The sequence below is a fragment of the Macaca nemestrina genome, chromosome 14 (assembly GCF_043159975.1).
Source record: "Macaca nemestrina isolate mMacNem1 chromosome 14, mMacNem.hap1, whole genome shotgun sequence".
NCBI classification, from domain to species: domain Eukaryota; kingdom Metazoa; phylum Chordata; class Mammalia; order Primates; family Cercopithecidae; genus Macaca; species Macaca nemestrina.
The window spans coordinates 14,689,236-14,707,520 of NC_092138.1; the positions used below are offsets into that span (position 1 = coordinate 14,689,236).

The 18,285-nt window shown below is 41.4% G+C and overlaps 1 protein-coding gene across 3 annotated transcripts in view; it reads left to right on the forward strand.

Moving 5' to 3' along the window:
* LOC105498745 (FERM domain containing 3) overlaps positions 1-18,285 on the forward strand; it is a 294,366-nt gene that overhangs the window by 149,931 nt on the left and 126,150 nt on the right. For all 3 annotated transcript variants that reach the window (XM_011771041.2, XM_011771039.2, XM_071077625.1), the window contains exon 2: positions 7,987-8,091. In XM_011771041.2, the coding sequence (XP_011769343.2) occupies positions 7,987-8,091 (105 nt within the window). The remainder of the gene's footprint in view (positions 1-7,986; positions 8,092-18,285) is intronic.

An 18,285-nucleotide genomic window follows, 5' to 3' on the forward strand; every position in this document is an offset into this window, starting at 1 on the left:
CATAAAGTGCCAAGCAACAGAGCCCTTTGAACAAGAACCTCACCACCCTCATAACTAGGAAATGAGGCCTCACAGCTCCCACTTCTGTTTGTCATAGAGGGGTCCTGGAGGAACAGTGCCAATCCCAGAGCAAACTATTCCCACCATCCTGGGGCTGTGCTTCCAACTCCTCCAGCCCTTGCCTGCTTCCCTCATTCCAGCGAGCCTCTCCCATGGCTCTGTTCTGTGTTAGGTCTTTCTTCCTCCATTGTGTCCTAGGACCCCAATTCTTGGGCAACTTTAGAGGGCAGCCCAAAGCTGTGTCCACTGAGGATGTTTCCTGGCTCTGAGGATGTACCTCCAAGGAAAGCTCTTTCAAGGATCACTTTCTGAGACCTCCGTTATTGCCTCAGCTTAGGGATTGTAAACTCAAATACCTCCAGCAATCAAGGAATTGAGGGAAATGGAAGAAGACAACAGGGAAGGCGAAAATGTGGTGGACTGCAGAGTTCATTTTCCAGGGAAAGGAGAAGCCAACCAGACCTTTAGGGTCCAGCTTCCGAACCCTCCAGCTTTTCAGTGGCAGCCAGCATCCAGATTTTATGTGCAGTCTCCCCATTCTAAAACACCAAAACACTATGTTGACTGATAGAACACAGCGGTCAATGGACTCTGCTCCTGGGCTCATCAGTCAGCCATGATCAGCTCAGTTAACACTATGCTGACTGAATAGAACACAGCAGAACATAGAGCAGAATCAATGGACTCTGCCCCCGGGCTCATCAGTCAGCCATCTCTGCAACTGTGTTTCACACCAGCACTATTGTTCTCTCTTAGCTCTTCTTGGCCTGAGACATTGATTTACCTTCTCTCCCGAGTGAAAATGTTGGGTGCAACAAACAGAAAAGCCAATCTGTACTTGCTGAAATAACAAGGAATTTCACGGGCATCCCCAAGGAAATTCACATTAACAGATTTACAGTCTGCAGACACAGACTCCATTTCTCTGTCACTATTTGGGCTTCATCCTCAATCCCACTGCCCCTCTGTGTGTGGTCCAGAGGGAAGGGCAAGTTTCTTCTTGAAGCTCTTTCAGAAGAGTAAATAAGAATTATCCCAGAAACCCTGTTAAGGTATGTGTCATGTCTCATTGGCCTAAGCTGGGTCATGTGTCCTCTCCTGAACCAATCAGACAAGAGAGATGGGGTTACCCTCATACCAACCAAGCTAGAGCCCTCAGATGCGGTTGGGTCATAGTTCCTTGAGGCTTATGCCTGTACCATGTGTGTGCGTGCATGTGTGTACATGCATATGCATACCTGAGGAAAATCTGGGTTCCTTTAAGAAGGCTAAAGGGATGTATGGTTGCTAAGCAGTTAACCAATGAAGTCTATTATAATGTGCTTTGTATTTTATAAAACTGCCTTTTCCCAGCCTGGTGTTGTGGGTAACCCAGTGCTCCTTCCTGCCAGTGTCCAAATTCTAGTAATTGGAGAAGTTGACATTGCTCCCAAGTCCTCATATTGTTTTCCTGTATCTCCACATAGAGAATGGGGGCACATAGGCCAACTGAGTTCCTAGAACAGATTCAGCATAGGCGTCAGATTCGGTTTGACATCCCTGTAAACAAACATAGAATTTCTGAGTTCATTTTTTCCTCGTCTGTAACATGAGGAGAATATTAACTACCCCAATGGGTTGTCAAGAGATCAAATGAAAAATATGTAGCAAAGTTCTTGATATACAGTAAATGTTAAATGAATAATAGTTCTTATTACTATGTTCATACCTTCATCCCTGAAGGTAGTTATTCAAACTCGAAACTAGTTTAGCGATATATTCAGTACTTTGGGGTTGGTACTGTTTTTCCCACTTAACCAACGTCTAAAAAGCCGAACAAAACCTCGCTTGGAGTTTTAGGAATTGGGGACTGAAATCTGCCAGACTCTTTTTTTTTAATTATTGAAGAAAAGCTATTGCTGACTTGGGCAATTGATTTCTTTGCTCTTTTTCTTTAAGCACAAATTTATTGTCGTTTTAATTTTGCTGCTGAACTTGGGAGTTGAAGTAAATGCATCATCAGCAGTTGGCTGCAGATAATCAAGGAAAGTTATCCTTAGCAAACTAAAGCAGGAACAGAAAACCAAATACCACCTGTTCTCACTTATAAGTGGGAGCTAAGTGATGAGAACACACAGACACAAAGAGGGGAACAACAGACATGGAAACTTGTTGGGGGTGGAGAGTGGGAGGCAGGAGAGGATCAGAAAAAAATTACTAATGGGTACTAGGCTTAATACCTGGGTGATGAGATAATCTGTACAACAAACCCCCATGACACAAGTTTACCTGTATAATGAACCTGCACATGTACCCATGAACATAAAATGAAACTTAAATTAATAAAAAAAAGAATTGAGTTCTTTGTCTTTTGTTCACTTTTTTTTTTAATCTACAGAGGACAGTTCTGGGAGGCAAATACTATTCCACTTAACTTCCTTATATCTAAAAGGATCTGTAAAATTGAGACAAAGATTTAAGATTAAGATTATTCTTAATATTATTAATAATGACATCTAACATTGGTATAATACTTTGCGGTTTACAAAATTCAATCACATTTTACAAAGGGCAGGATTTTAAGATCTGTGAGATTATAAATTTCTGGGTTTCACTCATTATTTATAATCCCTATCTCAATGCCTAGCGCATAATAGGTGTTTAACAGATACATGAATGAGCCTTAAAATATCTCATTGGGGATACATCTGGAAGTTACCATCATTATTCTCCCACTGTAGAAGGAGAAACAGTCTCAGAGAGATTTGGTGACTTTCTTAAGGCCACTTAGCTGATAAGTGGTGAAAACAAGTTTGGAACACAGTGGCATCTTCTGTTTTCCTAGTACATACTTTGGGGTGGGGAGGAGAGGTGGACTTTTCCGACAAGTAGGCTAGTTTGTGATTGTAAAAATTAGGTTCCATAAGGTGTAAGGGGGTAAATCCAACCCATTCTGTGAGAGAATGATAAGCTCTCCTGACATCTGTGTTTGGTGGGACTTACTACCGACTCCGGTCCACTCAGCAGCCTTTGAAGAGAAGGTACTGTGGGCATCGGAAGAAAAAAAATCATCACAAACAACGACAGTATATAGCTGTCATTTATTGAGAAGCTACTATGTGTCTGATAAGATATTTACAAACATTGTCTCTAATACTCAGGTTACCCATTCGAGACTGCATTATTTAGAGTTTACAGACCAGGAGGTAGAGATTCAGAGTAACTAAATAACTTTTCTCACTCTCACAAAAGGGTTAACCCACTCTTACCCAGCCATCCCTAATCAGACATGTGATTGTTTTACACAGATTCTTTTGAAATGGATCCTAGTTTGCCACATCAATGAGTCTTTAGCCCGATGAGAGAATTTGCCTTTTGAGATGCCCAGAATTATGCCAAGTATTCTGCCATACCTAGGAGACTAGCACTTTCCACCCTGAGCGAAGATGGGGTTATTGCAGGGGGTTCAGTGATCCACACGCACACTAAGGATTGTCTGAAAAATGGGCAGAGAAGGTGAGAGAGAGGACACAACCCCCTTTACACTTTGGGGCTTGTGGACTGAAGAAATCCCAAACAGAATCCCCAAGCCTGGTGGCACAGTTTAGATCAGAGAGTCTGAAACTCTCTGTGGGGAGACACCAGTACTAGATTTTTATTCTTCCAGTCTGCTTTGGACCAATATGTGTTAAATGCACACACACACACACACACACACACACACGTACACACAATAGAATTAAATTGCTCTTATTTTCTGCACTTGTTTTTTGGAGTAGTGGACCCCAACCCCTGGGCCGCGGAACTGAGCTGCACAGCAGCAGGTGAGCTGCGGGTAAGCAAGAAGCTTCATCTATATTTACAGCTGCTCCCCATCACTCACAGTACCACCTGAGCTCCACCTCCTGTCAGATCAGCGGCAGCATTAGATTCTCCTGGGAGTGCAAACCTCTTGTGAACTGTGCAGGTGAGGGATCTAGGTTGCACTCTCCTTATGAGAATCTAATGCCTGATGATCTGTCACTGTCTCCCATCACCCCCAGTTAGTTGCAGGAAAACAAGCTCAGGGCTCCCACTGAGTCTACATTGTGGTGAATTGTATAATTATTTCCTTATATATTACAGTGTAATAATAATAGAAATAAAGTGCACAATAAATGTTATGTGCCTGAATCATCCTGAAACCATCCCGCCACCCTGTCTTTGGAAAAATTGTCTTGCATGAAACTGGTCCCTGGTTCCAAAAAGGATGGTGACTGCTGTCGTGGAGGACCAGTCAGGCACTGTTCATGTTCTGGCATGGTCCATGGGTCACATCGTGGCTAGCATTGGCTTATAGATTTTAACACATTAAAAATATTGCAATTGTCTTCACATTATTTTGGTACAGTATTTATAAAAAGAATCAATTTACAGTGTACTATAGATAATAAGGACCAGTATTGAGACACAAGTTAAGTTGTGTAGTTGAATAAATTCTTTCAACCCTGTCAGTGCATTTCTGAGACCATACAGCCTCATTTAGAGACAGCATCAAAAGTCTATACTTATGCACATAAGGGTTTTAAGCACAGATTATCAAATCCTACTGACCCTCGTATTAGGCCCTGCTCATGCATTTATATCTTACTACTTTTCACATGTATTAAATGCTGTTGTGATTAATAAAACATAATTTAGGTAAGAGCTCTGAAGAATTTAAATTAGCTGCTTGATTTTTTTCTCTACTCAATCAGTACTGCAAGTGTAGCTGCTACCCTGTGGGAGAATCAACATAAGTCTGACATTAAAACGAAATCCTTTTACTTGAAATCTTTGATAACCACTTCTGCACACAGACCTTGAGAAAGATGCATGAAAGTTGGCCAATTCCACTACATTTGCGGAATTGCCAATACCAGGACGCTATTGTCTCACCTGGGGCTCTCTCTTAGTGCTGTGTAGTCCAAAGGGCTTGTGGAAAGTGCTTCCTTTTGTTACCAGACCTCATGTTTTCTATGAGAAAAAAGCAAAGACTTCTTACTCATCTGGTAACATCCAGCATGCCAGGCACTGGTTTAGGCCGCAAGGAAGGAACCTCTATCTTCGGAGGCTCAGGAGGAAGCGTGTGGAAGGTTTGGGTCATAACCACTGTTTACTCCGCAGCCTGTCTTCTGAAGTGAGGTGTATGTGGGCAGTAGCTGGACTCATGCACCTGATTCCTGAACGAACTCTTCCAACCTTTGGTACTGGGCCTATTCAAGCTTTTGTTTAGTGCAAGAACTGAGCTTAGGGCACAAAAATGACAACAGTAGGAACTTAAATGGCTTACAAACTTTGTCCGAGTTTCCAGGCAGGAGGATGTGGGTCTAGAAGCTGGCTTCCTCGGCACCAAGCAGTGAGACATGGAGGGTCTCAGGGTGGTGAGGCTGTCTGGGCAACGTGCAGAGGAAGGGGCAGAACTGCAAAGGGCTATCAACATCCCCTGACAATGGCAGAGGCAGCTTGTGTACCCAAGGCAGGAAAGGACTGATTTTTCTGAGTTAAAGAAGAGACAATTCTCAAGGGAAAAGGGGCTTTTTTTTTTTTTTTTGCTTTGTGATGGTCTCTAGAGACACGTAAAATTTTGTGTTTTTCCTATATTGTGGCAATCCTCCTGGACCAATGCTTCTCAAATTTCAATGTGCATGCGAATGACCTGGGGATCTTGCTAAAATGCAGACCAGGTGCAGCAGGGCTGAAGCAGTGCCTGAGATTCTGTCTCCAACAGGCTTCCTCCCAGGTGAGACTAAGGCTGCTGCTCTGTTATAGTGTTAGTTTGTAGGCTATACCTTCAGTAGCAAAGACCTAGAATCCACCCGGTGATCTGGAACCATGGGAATTGGCCTGACCTGCTTTTTGGAAGGCATTGACCCCTGTTTCAGCTACGCTTGCATACTCTAATCACTGTGTAGTCTACAGCAGCATTTTCTTCTCTCAAGGGTCTTGAGTAGTCAATGGAGATCTTGCTAGAGGGTGTATATTGGTTGCTGTGTTTAATCATTTAAAAAAAAATCTTTGTTGTGCTGTTGAGTACATCTTCTTTAGGGCAAAATGACAGCAGTATCTGTCATGAACAATCAAGGCCTGCTCAATCCCATATTATTACAATGCACTGCCTTGACCCACATATCTAGAATATGGTAGGGAATACTTCCCTATAGTAAATCCTAATGAAGAGGGCTTTGCCATTCAATCATAAAATGATGAGCTCCTATGTCATGTTTGGTGAGGGAATAATGCTGCAACCTTTTAAAGATGAATGGATTACAGAGTATGTGTGTAAAAGGAACTAAAGCCAATGATTATTTTCTGGGCATTGAGTTCAGCTATTAGGTATAACTTTGCCATTTGAGCCTCCTGGATTAAAAACAATTACAGACATTTAAAAACAAATTCCATTTTTATATTTTGTCTCTTTTGAGCTATATCAGATGGTTTCTTAGGAAGGAAGTTAAAAACTTGAAGCTCATTCAAAATCAAACTCGAAAGTGATTTCAGCAAAATGGAGGTTTCATATCACACTATGTGCTTATAAACGCCAGTCCTTCACTCAGTGCAATGCATCCCAGGCTTTTTGGAAGGCATTGACCCCTGTTTCAGCCACGCTTGCATTGTCTAATCACTGCACTGTCTACAGCAGCATTTTATTATCTCAAGGGTCTTGAGATTTTGCTGGAAGGTGTGACTTTCCCATCCAACTTCCTGAGTTGATGATAGTGGTCTTTAATGAAGAGATCATTATGTAACACAGACCAAACTGATCTTTCAAAATTATTTTTAGTGGATTGAAAAAGTGGCTCACTTAATGCCTCTAATTTCTTCATGTATTTTAATAGGTCACATCTCTAAAACATTTCATGGGTCTGTCAGCGACTTTGATTGAAGCAGAAATTAATCTTATCAGATATCCTGATGAGGGCTTAGAAGAGTCTTTGCTATGAAGAGGTTTTTGTTGTAGTGGTATTTATGTTAATCAGATTTGGCTGATACATCTTTCACTCATAGAATTTCAGAAGGAAAAATAACCTAACCAACTTAGAAATCATCCAGTCCAACTATCTTATTTTACCAAAGTAGAAACAGCGGGGGTTTACCCAAGGTCACACAGGCCTGTCGTTGGATCTTAGTCCTGGGCTCCCCTGAATCTTCCACACTGCCTTTGTGTGTTGGTTTATGAAAGGGACGCAGTAGCTTTGAGGCCCAAGGAAGCAGGTTCCCCACCATTCCCACTGAGAGCCAGGGAATTTAGTTACCACTTACAGCATTGCCACACTCACCAGACCCTACCTCCTGGAAGAGCCATAGTGGACTCACGAATGCTCCAGGGAGTCAAAGTGGCTCGGAAGGAGCCCACATACTGTAGCCACTTAGCCTGGCTCAAATACTGTCCTGCTCCATTCAAGCTGTGTGACTTTGGGCAAGTCACTGAACCCCTTTGTGGCTCAGTTTCCTCCAATATAAAATGAGAACCTTCCTGGTAGGATCATTGTGAGAACTGAGTGAACGAATATGTACCGAGGAATTAGAACAAGCAGTTAGGCCATTGTATGTGTTACATGAGAGTTTCCAAACTGTGGACCTCCACAAGTTACTGAGTTGTAAAATTAGTACTCTGAGTCATAAATAGCATTAGACAAATTAAATGGCATATGGATTATTTTGGCTTCTCTTTTTGGGGTCCTTTTGGTTCCGTGTGTGTGTATATGTGTGTGCGTGTGTGTGTGTGTGTGTGTAATGGCTCACAATGTAAAATGTATTTCTCATTGAGGATTTGTGGTTAAAAGAGTTTGGAAGCCCCTTCTTCAGGGACTGGAGTGAACACATTTATTTTTCTGAGCCTGGACCCACGGTGGTGAACAAGGCTCCCTGTGGACATAAATGCATAAGGTGAGCTCTGGCTGAGACTTAAATGTGCTTCCTTTGCAGAGGGAAACCAAAGGGCAGTTTCTCATTGACCACATCTGCAACTACTACAGCCTGCTGGAGAAGGACTACTTTGGCATTCGCTATGTGGACCCAGAGAAGCAAAGGGTAAGAGCTGATTTCTGTCTGGAGCCATTTTCAGGGAGTGACCCAGACTGTGGTGCCCTGTGGGGGTTCCTCTCAAAGCCCTACCGATGCCCTTGTTCTCAGAGATTATTGGGCACATGAAACCCTGTGTGAGTGGAAGAGGCTGGCGCTGTACTTACTGGACTGGGTGAAGCAGGAGAAGGGAAAAGTTACCCTAGGCCTTTCCAGAAGGCTGCTCCCATCTGCTTAGAGGAGAGAATGTCCCTCTGCCCTTTGAACCCAGGGTTTCCCAAAGTCTCTCAAACAATGGCTACATAAAATTTCACTATGGAGAAAATCACCCCCCCGCCCCAACCCCACTCACTATAAAAAGCTATTGAGGCTGGGATCAGTGGCTCACATCTGTAATCCCAGCACTTTGGGAGGCCTAGATGAACAGATCACTTGAACCCAGGAGTTCAAGACCAGCCCCGGCAACATGGCAAAAGTCCACCTCTACAAAAAATACAAAAATCAGCTGGGCATGGTGGCATGTGCCTGTCATCATAGCTACTTGGGAGGCTGAGATGGGGCAGAATAGCTTGAGCCTGGGAAGTCAAGGCTGCAGTGATCTGTGATGGAGCCATTACACTCCAGCCTGGGTTACAGAGCAAGATCCTGTCTCCAAAAAAAAAAAAGAAAGTTATTGGGAGAGAGAGTAATTGAGAAATGACTGCTTAATGGGTATAGGGTTTCCTTTTCGAGGGATGAGCATGTTTGAAATTTCATATGGATGGTGGTTGCCACTGAAATGTACATTTTAAAGTGGTTAATTTTGTTACGTGATTTTCACCTAAATTTTTTTGAACAAAGTTTTGACAGGTGAAGGGTTTAAGTCACTTCAGAAGCAGATCCTTGGGCACAACTAAACTTGAAAGCCCCTGTTTTATTCTTGCTCCTGGAGACACCTACCCTTTTTAGTATCTGTTGGTGGGGAAGAGTGAGCAGGAGAGTCTCACTTTTTGAGCTGGTGTAGCAGCCTAGGTGTGTTCAGTGTAGCATAGGCCAGAGCCACGTGATATGTGTCCTTCATATCCAAATGGCCCCTGGGGATCTCCACCCCCAGCTCCTGGGGTGGGTCTCAGGCATGGGCTCAGAGGTCCCAGCCATGGGCTCGGAGGCTCAGTACACACTTGGGTCTCTGCTTCTTACTAGCAGGACTATGTGTAAAGAGGTCACCTGGGGGTGACCTGGAAGTGGGGATAGGACCCCTCTGCCTTCTTTAATTTGCTCTCCTCCTCCTCAATGTCCCTGATCTTCTTTCTGTCTCCTCTTTCCATCCCTACACCTCACCTGGCTCTTAGTTTAGTATTTACTGACCCAATACCATGAGAAGAGGTCACAGAGTATATTTCTGTAAAGAAGAGGATATTTGAGGAATAGATTAGATTTGTGTCTGATACATAGAGAATCTTATTTTGCTCTTGGAGTCCTAGGGACCCACGTTTATATGAAGGGATGCAATGAAGTATTATAGCTCAGAAGAATTTTGGTTTCCTGTAGTACTTGCAGTAACCTTTGGACGGTCCAGGCATTTACCTGAGTGAGACAAAGGTGGCAGGATGGTGGTGGGGATGTAGGGCTGACATGACGTCAGAGAAGGGCATTCATGGTGTTTACTGAGTCACACTGGTTCCCAGACCTGGCCTGCAAGAAAATCACCTTAGGTGTTTGCTAAAAATGCACAGTGTGGACCCTATTCTAGATCTAAATCAGAATCCATGGGGTTAGGGCCAGCAACATGCACTTAGCCTATTCCTAATCTAATTTTGATGCAGCCAAGCCAGCTTTGGTCTGGGGACCATGAAGCAAAGACATTCATAGCCATAACTTTTTATAGCCTATGAAGATATCACATTTGTATAAGAGGGAAAGAAGCTCAAAGAAGTTGTTACTTGTCCCAGGTTTCACAGTTAGTAAGTGGTAGAGTGAGTGTTTGAGTTTAGGGTTATAGATCAAAGTCCCTGTGGACCAAATAAACTCTGGACTGTATTAGTCCTCTAGTCACCACTGCAAACAGGTTATTTTGTGCAAAATTCAATTCTAAATGATAAATAGCCAACCTGCAGAAGTAATTCTAGCTACTATTTAGTTGAGCATCTATCTTGTGCCATGAACATTACTCATTATAGCCTTGTCTTGCCGAAAAGCCTTTAAGGAAAGGGGAAGCTAAGGCCTAGAGAGGGTCAGTGGCTTCCATAAGGCAAGACATTAAGGAAAAATTAGTGTCACAAAATAACAATAGTATTGGATTATAACCCATAGAATGAAATAAATATCCATGAGTCAATCCTGATATAATTAATTCAATAAAAAATAAAGGGAAGACTTGGGTGAGCTCTTCCATACAGAAGAATTTTAATTAATAAATGTAAAGGAATGAGTGAAATAGAAAATCACCATACACAATAATAATTATTGTAGGCAAGAGCTAAAATTCGTGTGCAAAAGTTTAAGGAGAAACAGGAAATCTGCAAAGTAACCCCTCCTTTCCAAGGTATTTTTTTAATTACAAAGGAAAAAATAATAACTCTATAGTGGAGAAACATGACAGACAACACTTTAACCAAGAGACCAAGATTAACATCACCAATAAAAAGATATATTAACATCAGCTACCTCCTGATACCATGCACTGAGAAGTACACATCATCTCTGTGGCATTCTTCCCAATAATGCATAACCTCAATCAAATATTGAGAAAACATCGGGCAAATTCAATGTGAGGGACATTCTCCAAAATAACTGACCTTCAAAAGTGTGAGGTCATGAAAGACAAGGACGGACTGGATTCACAGTCAGAGATTGGAGAGATATGTGAACTCAAGGCAATCTGGAATCCTGAAACATAGACAAGTATAGTAGTGGGAAAACAGAGTGAACTCCACAGAAAGTCTGTAGTTTAGTTAATGCTATCACAGAATAGTATTAACCAAATTATAAAATAATAACTCTGTAGTGGAGAAACATGACAGACAGCACTTTAACCAAGAGACCAAGATTAACATCACCAGTAAAAAGACGTATTAACATCAGGTACCTCCTGATACCATGTGCTGAGAAGTACACATCATCGTAGAATAGCATTAACTAAATTGGCTGATACTGGCTTCTTATTTTGATAGTGGTACTGTGATTACACAGGATGCTAACATCAGGGGAAGATGACCGAAGGTTATACTTTACCATTTTTGCAACTTTTTCATATGTCTAAAATTATTAAAATTTTAGACTAAAGTTATAAAAGAGAAGTCTTTAGGTTGTTTATTGTTCTTTATATTTTGACTCTATTTAATGTAATTTTTAATGCCCAGACTTGGGTAGTAGAGTAAAGAATGGGCTAACCCTCAAAACGAAACTGTCTTATCTCATGTAGCCACTAAGTTGCTTAGAGGTGTTCCTGAATACTTCTCTCTGCATCATGCAGCTGTTATAGCCTTTTGATTTTGAGGATACGACGTAAGTGTAACTTTCACTTGGGTTGCAGGGTAGTAGCTGCACACAACTGCAAGGACTTTGGACTCAGAAAGATATGAATTAAAAATCCCATCTCTCCTGATTAGTAAGCTATGTGTTCTTGACCAAGCTATACAGCCTCTCTGAGTCTGTCCTGATGGATAAAGCAAATAACAATACCTACCTCTAGGGTTGATATGAGAATGAAAGATAAGGTTTATCAATGCTTAGCACATGGTATACCTTAAGTATATGGTATGTGTTATTTTCACTCTTAGCTGTTATTATTATTCTTATAATTATTATGCATTGGCTAGGTCCAGGTGAGACATGAGGAAACACAGTCATGATCAGTATCTCTAAAACCTAGAAATGTTTATAAGAACGTCTTTTAAAGGCAGGGGGGCACTACTATTAAGATATTTGGAGAGAGAAGGCAGAAAATGGGCCTTGGATAATTAGAAAAATGGACTCAAAGACATAAACAGAGACATGCTGGTATGGACATTTTAAGCAGATATTAATTGACCAACTTTTTTTTTTTTTTTCACCAGCTCCTGTATTTTTCTTAATGGCAAGTAAAACTGATGAATTATTTGGATAGAAAGCTAATTAAACAAGAAAATCAAGTGAGTTAGAGAAGCTGAAGTGAAAGTTACCTTCGCCTTGGGGCCTGGTGTTTTGTGTACAACTCGATTTACAGTAAACCATTGTTGAATATTAAATATTTAGCACGATTACATTTGGAACACCATATGTTTGGCAAGATGTCTCATGCCCCAGATGCTCTGGAAGTGGGAAACACTGAGTCAGGAAATGATGACTATCTTTTGCTATTTTAATGTCCAGGGCCCAGCATTTCCATTATTATTTTTTAATTTGATATAGGGAAGGATAGGTTGAATACTGGCCAGTAAAAATCCCCTCGGTTTCTACGACGTTCGTCTTCTAAGGAACTTGCATAATCTTAGTTGCCTAAGATTAAGGAAAGGGTGGATGGTATTCTCCCCATTTTACTGATAGAGAAAACTGCATCAATAAGTCTAGAAGTAATTCTAGAAGAAGGTAGTACTTGGCTTAAGTTTAGATTTTTTTTTTTAATTTTACTCCAGTATATTCTTTTTACCACTTCTGTTCAGGTATTTGGGTAACTTCCCCTTGGAAAGATGAAGTTTTGAAATAATTAGCTGGATTTCCTAGCTCTAGTTTCCATGGCTATGGTTTGAGGTGTCCATTGTCCTGGGTTTTCCCCATATATTCTTCTATCCTTTTTCTTTCCCCAAATTCAGCTAAGGAAGTCACCCCTCACCCCGTGCCTTAGAGCTGAGTGCCCCAGCTCCCAACCCAGCCAGAGGAAGAATTACACTGGGACTGGGTTGTAGGATGCTGCTTTATGGTCTGGAGGGAGTTTGTACTCAATGCTTTTGGTTTTAACTTTGGAATTGCTAATTATCTGTGTAACCCGTTTGCATCAGTGTTGTTGACTTTTCTGATTTTGACTCACACCCAAAGATGCGGGATTCACTTTGGAAATCCATAGTTTTGGGGTACACTCCTCAAGTGCCCAATGATAGGTCATTGTGTCTTAATGTCTACCAGACACTAGAGGATTTAATAGGTTTTCTGATAGGAGGATGAGCTGGAAATCATGGACGCAAGATCACGTTCAGCCCTGATCCCCGACCCTCACAACCCTGATATAATTACAGCCCCGAGGCTTTTATGTTGGTAGCCAGAAGGAACTAGTCAGCCTATCAGTAAGTTTTATTAATAACAGGAAAAGACCTTGTCTATGTTTGAGCAATTTGCTTTTTCTAGAGGCACCTTGGGGAGGACGTGGAAGGGAATAAAAGCCGGCCCAGGGATTGGAAGTTTCACTCTGGGGATGGTGCCAGGAAGCCAGACAGCATTATGTCCCACCAGCTGCTCCTGCCATTGAGAGGCTGCTTCCTGCTTCTCAGGATAATTACTTCACAGATGCTCGTCACTAGGAGCAAGAGTGGTACCTAAGATTTAGGGCAGCCCTGCACTGAAGGAAAGGGTTGTGCTGCTGCCTCAAGTCACTGATCACAAATTTGTCTGCTCAATGAGTCCTCTTTTGTTTATGTTTCAAAATGTATTAAAGATCAAGACTTCTTGAGTGTGTGTGTTGGGGCAGACAGTTACAAGTAACTTGACTTTGTGAGAAAGGACTTTGGCACTCAAGTTAAAAGGAAGACAGTACTATCATGACAGCTTGAAAATGGGATATATTGTCAGTGATTCAATTGTGGCTCAAGGTATGAACACTGATGCGTTTAGGAAAATTGTCAGATTCATTCAGCAGAAAGCAGAACTTGGTCTTTAACTAAAAGGTTGGCTCATAATTGACTCTGTTTACATCTGATATCCTCTCCTGAGGAGGGAAATGGATACTTGATAAAATGTTGCCGTCTAGAAGTCACTTAGCAAACGGAGATGTCCACATTATAGTGGAAGGGGAAGGGCAAACACATGACCTGGTTATCTCATTTGAGCCAGAAGGCAGGGACTGGAAAAATGCCATTTTATCCTTGTTTGAGTCAGGAAAAATCAGGAAGATATCCAAGGTAAGAAGTTTTTCCTCTGTTGGTGGTGGGACCCTGGGCAGAAATCAGTCAGGGAAACAGGTTTAAGTGTGATGGTTGAAGAGTCAAGTACTCACTGGAGGCTTCCAGCAGGCAAGAACAGCAGGGCTGACTAGAGACCAGCAGGTTTGGAAGTTTCAAGTTAGTCTTAAAGTTATCTTTAAGTCTAACTGGGAAGACTGGAATGTGGCTATGATGTATGACTTGGAGAAATAAAAATGGTATATAGGTTACAAAATGACTATTTTATTTCCTTCAAGGTTCAGTAGTAGTTGTGTGTTACATGTGTGGAGGTTAATGATGAGGATCTAGTAGTTCTCATTATCTATTGCTGTTTAACAAGCCTTCCCAAAAGTTTGTGCCTCAAAACAACATAATTTTATTATATCACAGCATTTTGTGGCTCAGGGATTTGAGCAGGGCTCTGCTGGGAGATTCTTCTGCCCCATGTGGTGTTGACTGAATCACTCAGTGGTGGTTAGCTAGTGGCTAGTCTGATCTGGAGGATCCAAGACATCTTCACCCATACACCTGGTGCCTTGATGGAGAGGGCTGGAAGGTAGGGCTCAGGGGTCCCCTCCCTCTGATGTAATTTCAGGCCCTTTCCAGATGACCTCTCCAGCAGGGTGTTTGAACTTCTTAAGTGGTCACTTAGAGCTCCAAGTGTAGGTGGAGCCACTTACCAAATAAGTTGCACAGAAAAAAGAACAGGTTTTGGGGGAAAAGTGATAAGTTCTGAACGTTTTGAGTTGGGACGTGTGAGAGAAGTTGAGGTGGAGATGTTCAGTGTATAGATGACAATATAGTCTGAAGATTAAAGAAGAGGCTTGGGCCACAGATGGGGATTTTGGAGCCAATGAAGTCTTTTATGACTTCAAAGCCCTGGGAAGAGATTCCAAACCAGCAAAGGAGATGGACAAAAAACAGAGCAGAAAGAAAAGAATGTGCAGAGAGAGACATTCTGGGAGCAAGGATAGGTGTAGACTCAATAAGAGGGATTGAGCTGCAGTTCCAAGCAGGGAGGCAGGATCAAAGGACTGAGTCAGAAAATGATGACAATCTTTTGCTATTTTAGGAAATTGTTCAGGTGCTAAAAGCTTTGGCATCATGAAGACCAGGGCAAATCCTATCTCTGCCACCTGCTGGTTGTACCACTTTGAGCAGGTTCCTTACACTCCCTGTGTCTCAATTCCTTCATCTATTAAGTAAGGATACTAATATTACTTATGCAATAGAATTGTTTTTTAAATGAATTAACCGTACTATCAGTTTAGTAACTGGTCTTTTTACTATTTCATGCTTTAAAGATGTTTAAAAGACGCATGTCACATGATTACCTATGTAACAATCCTGCACATTCTACACATGTAACCCTGAACTTAAAATAAAAGTTAGACATTTTTAAAAAGGCCCATGAGTCTGGAGGCTAGCTGATCTTTGACTTTAGAACAATTTGGTGGCAATGTTGTTAAATTTATGTGGCACGACAGCAAATGCTACATGGTGGTAAATTCCACTGTAACAAGCTTGAAAAAAATCCCATAATTTCATTTCATAAATGATTGCATTTTAGTTACTAGTGTACTTTAAAATAAATAGTAATACATTTTTTTAATATCCGATTGCATTTTCAAATTATGACTTTTTTTTGAGTGTACATTAAATATTTCTTGGGAGTAGGGACTGGAATGCAAGGGTCAGGATGGCCTTCCATCTGTTTTTGTAAATAAGGTTTTATTGGAACCCAGCTAATTCTGTTCATTTACATATTGTCTGCAGCTGCTTTCATGCTCCAATAGCAGAGTTGAGTAGTTATGAAAGAGATCCATGTAGATCACAAAGCTTAAAATATTTACTTTACAAAAAATAAAAATTGCCAACTCCTGTTAGAGAGCATTGAAGTTAGTGAAGGGGATGGAGGTTGCTTAATGGATGAAGAGACACATAGGCTGTTTTTTAGACTTCCTGGCCCCTCCCCTAATTTGTACAGTGTTTCTTCTTCTGGCTATTATCTATCTTTTGCCCATCCCTGAGACCCTAGAATACAAAAACATCATAGCTAAAGGAGTGAAAAACACTACAGTGAAACAATGAAGATTTTTCCTTCCTTTCTTCCTTCCTTCCTTCCCTCCCTCCCTCCCTCCCTTCTCCCTCCCTCCCTCCCTCCCTCCCTCCCTCCCTCCCTTCCTTCCTTCCTTCCTTCCTTCCTTCCTTCCTTCCTTCCTTCCTTCCTTCCTTCCTTCCTTCCTTCTTTCCTTCCTTCCTTCCTTTCTCTCTCTCTCTTTCTTTCTTTCTTTCTTTCTTTCTTTCTTTCTTTCTTTCTTTCTTTCTTTCTTTTTCTCTCTCTCTCTTTCTTCCTTTCTTTCTTTCTTTCTTTCTCTCTCTCTCTCTTCTTTCTTTCTTTCTTTCTTTCTTTCTTTCTTTCTTTCTTTCTTTCTTTCTTTCTTTCTTTCTTTCTCTTTCCTTCCTTCCTTCCTTCCTTCTTTCTTTCTTTTTTTTTCTTTTCTTTTCTTTCTTTTTTTTTTTTTTGAGATGGAGTCTCACTCTGTTGCCCAGGCTGGAGTGCAGTGGCACAATCTAGGCTCACTGCAACCTCTGTCTCTGGGCTCAAGCAATTCTCCTGCCTCAGCCTCCCGAGTAGTTGGGACTACAGGCACATGCCACTACACTCAGCTAATTTTTTGTATCTTTAGTAGAGACAGGGTTTCACCCTGTTAGCCAGGACGGTCTTGATCTCCTGACCTCAGGTGATCTGCCCGCCTTGGCCTCCCAAAGTGCTGGGATTATAGGCATAAGCCACCGTGCCCAGTGGATTTTCTTACATAGATTGATTTCCAAATGGACAAACATTTTTTGAGCGTTCATGATCTACAGGTTTGTTGATGTTGTTATTGTTGCTGTTGTGTCATAGATTTTCTTGAAACTGGAATGGAAACCATGACTATTGGCAGCTAAGTAACTAGGTCTTGCTATAGCCTTATAATCTGGAACACTGATAAGGCTGCATTCATCAGATGGCATTCTTTTTTCTCCAGAAGAGGTCAGAGGGGCTGGGAATGACATAAATTGGCTGCATGATAATGCAGGGACTAAGTTACTCTGGAGCTTTTGTCTAGGTGGATGTGAGAATCAGGCCATCTTTTTAGGGTCATCATGGGAATTGCTCAAATTTTGGATCTGGTTACTATTGAGGTGAAAAACAATCTCCTGTCTGGGGAGGTGCATTCATTCTTTTTAAAAGCCCCCTGGGTTATTTAACATATTTCTTTGGGCTACAAATTACTCTGGCTTAGGGTACCAAGGGCTTTGAGAAAGTAAACAGAGAAGTGCGTAATTTATTCTGTAATCATACACTGAATCGATTTCAACAGAAGCCAAACATTTGAAGATAACTAAGTGCTATATTGTTTACTTTTAGATGCAATGTTTTTTGGTCTTAGCAGTGGCCAAATTAAAAATCAATCTTCTTAGTCACAAATTACCGCCTCACACCCTCCTTCTTTTTCCCCAACCAAGCCAAAATGAGAATATATGAAAGATACGCACCATTTGTATGATGAGGTAGAGAAAAATGATCTCTCAGGGCTAAGTGCAGCTGCGCCTAGCAAAATTACAAAGAAAGAAACATACATTGGCAATATCCTCATCCTTCAGGTTCATAGACTGTGGACTGTTAGAACAAGGAATCTCAGGAGTTCTGGAATCAGCCTCCCACCATCTCCACCAAGATTACAGATAAGGAAACCAAAACATACGTTTAGGAATCTCTCTGCTTTTCACCCCCTTTGTGTAGCTCATCTTCTTTCTCTTGAAACTGCTGTCAACCAAAATAAATTTGTTCTAAGAAAAATCTTGAAATATGGTCAGGTAGATTTCAATAATTCTGCAAATCTGTTAAAACTGGGATCTTTCACAGGGGCTTTGCAGGTTTCCAGGGTTTAAGCTTAAGGCAAAGGGAATAAATCCCCACGGAAAGGATTTTAAACACCATGGAAGACAGCTTTTAGTGGAGAGTTAGGGAGGCTGTTTTAGGTCTGGTTTGAAGAAGCAGACCTTGAGATAAAATTTTATGTTTAAGTGATTTGTTAGGAAGTGTTTCTAGGAAAAGACTTGT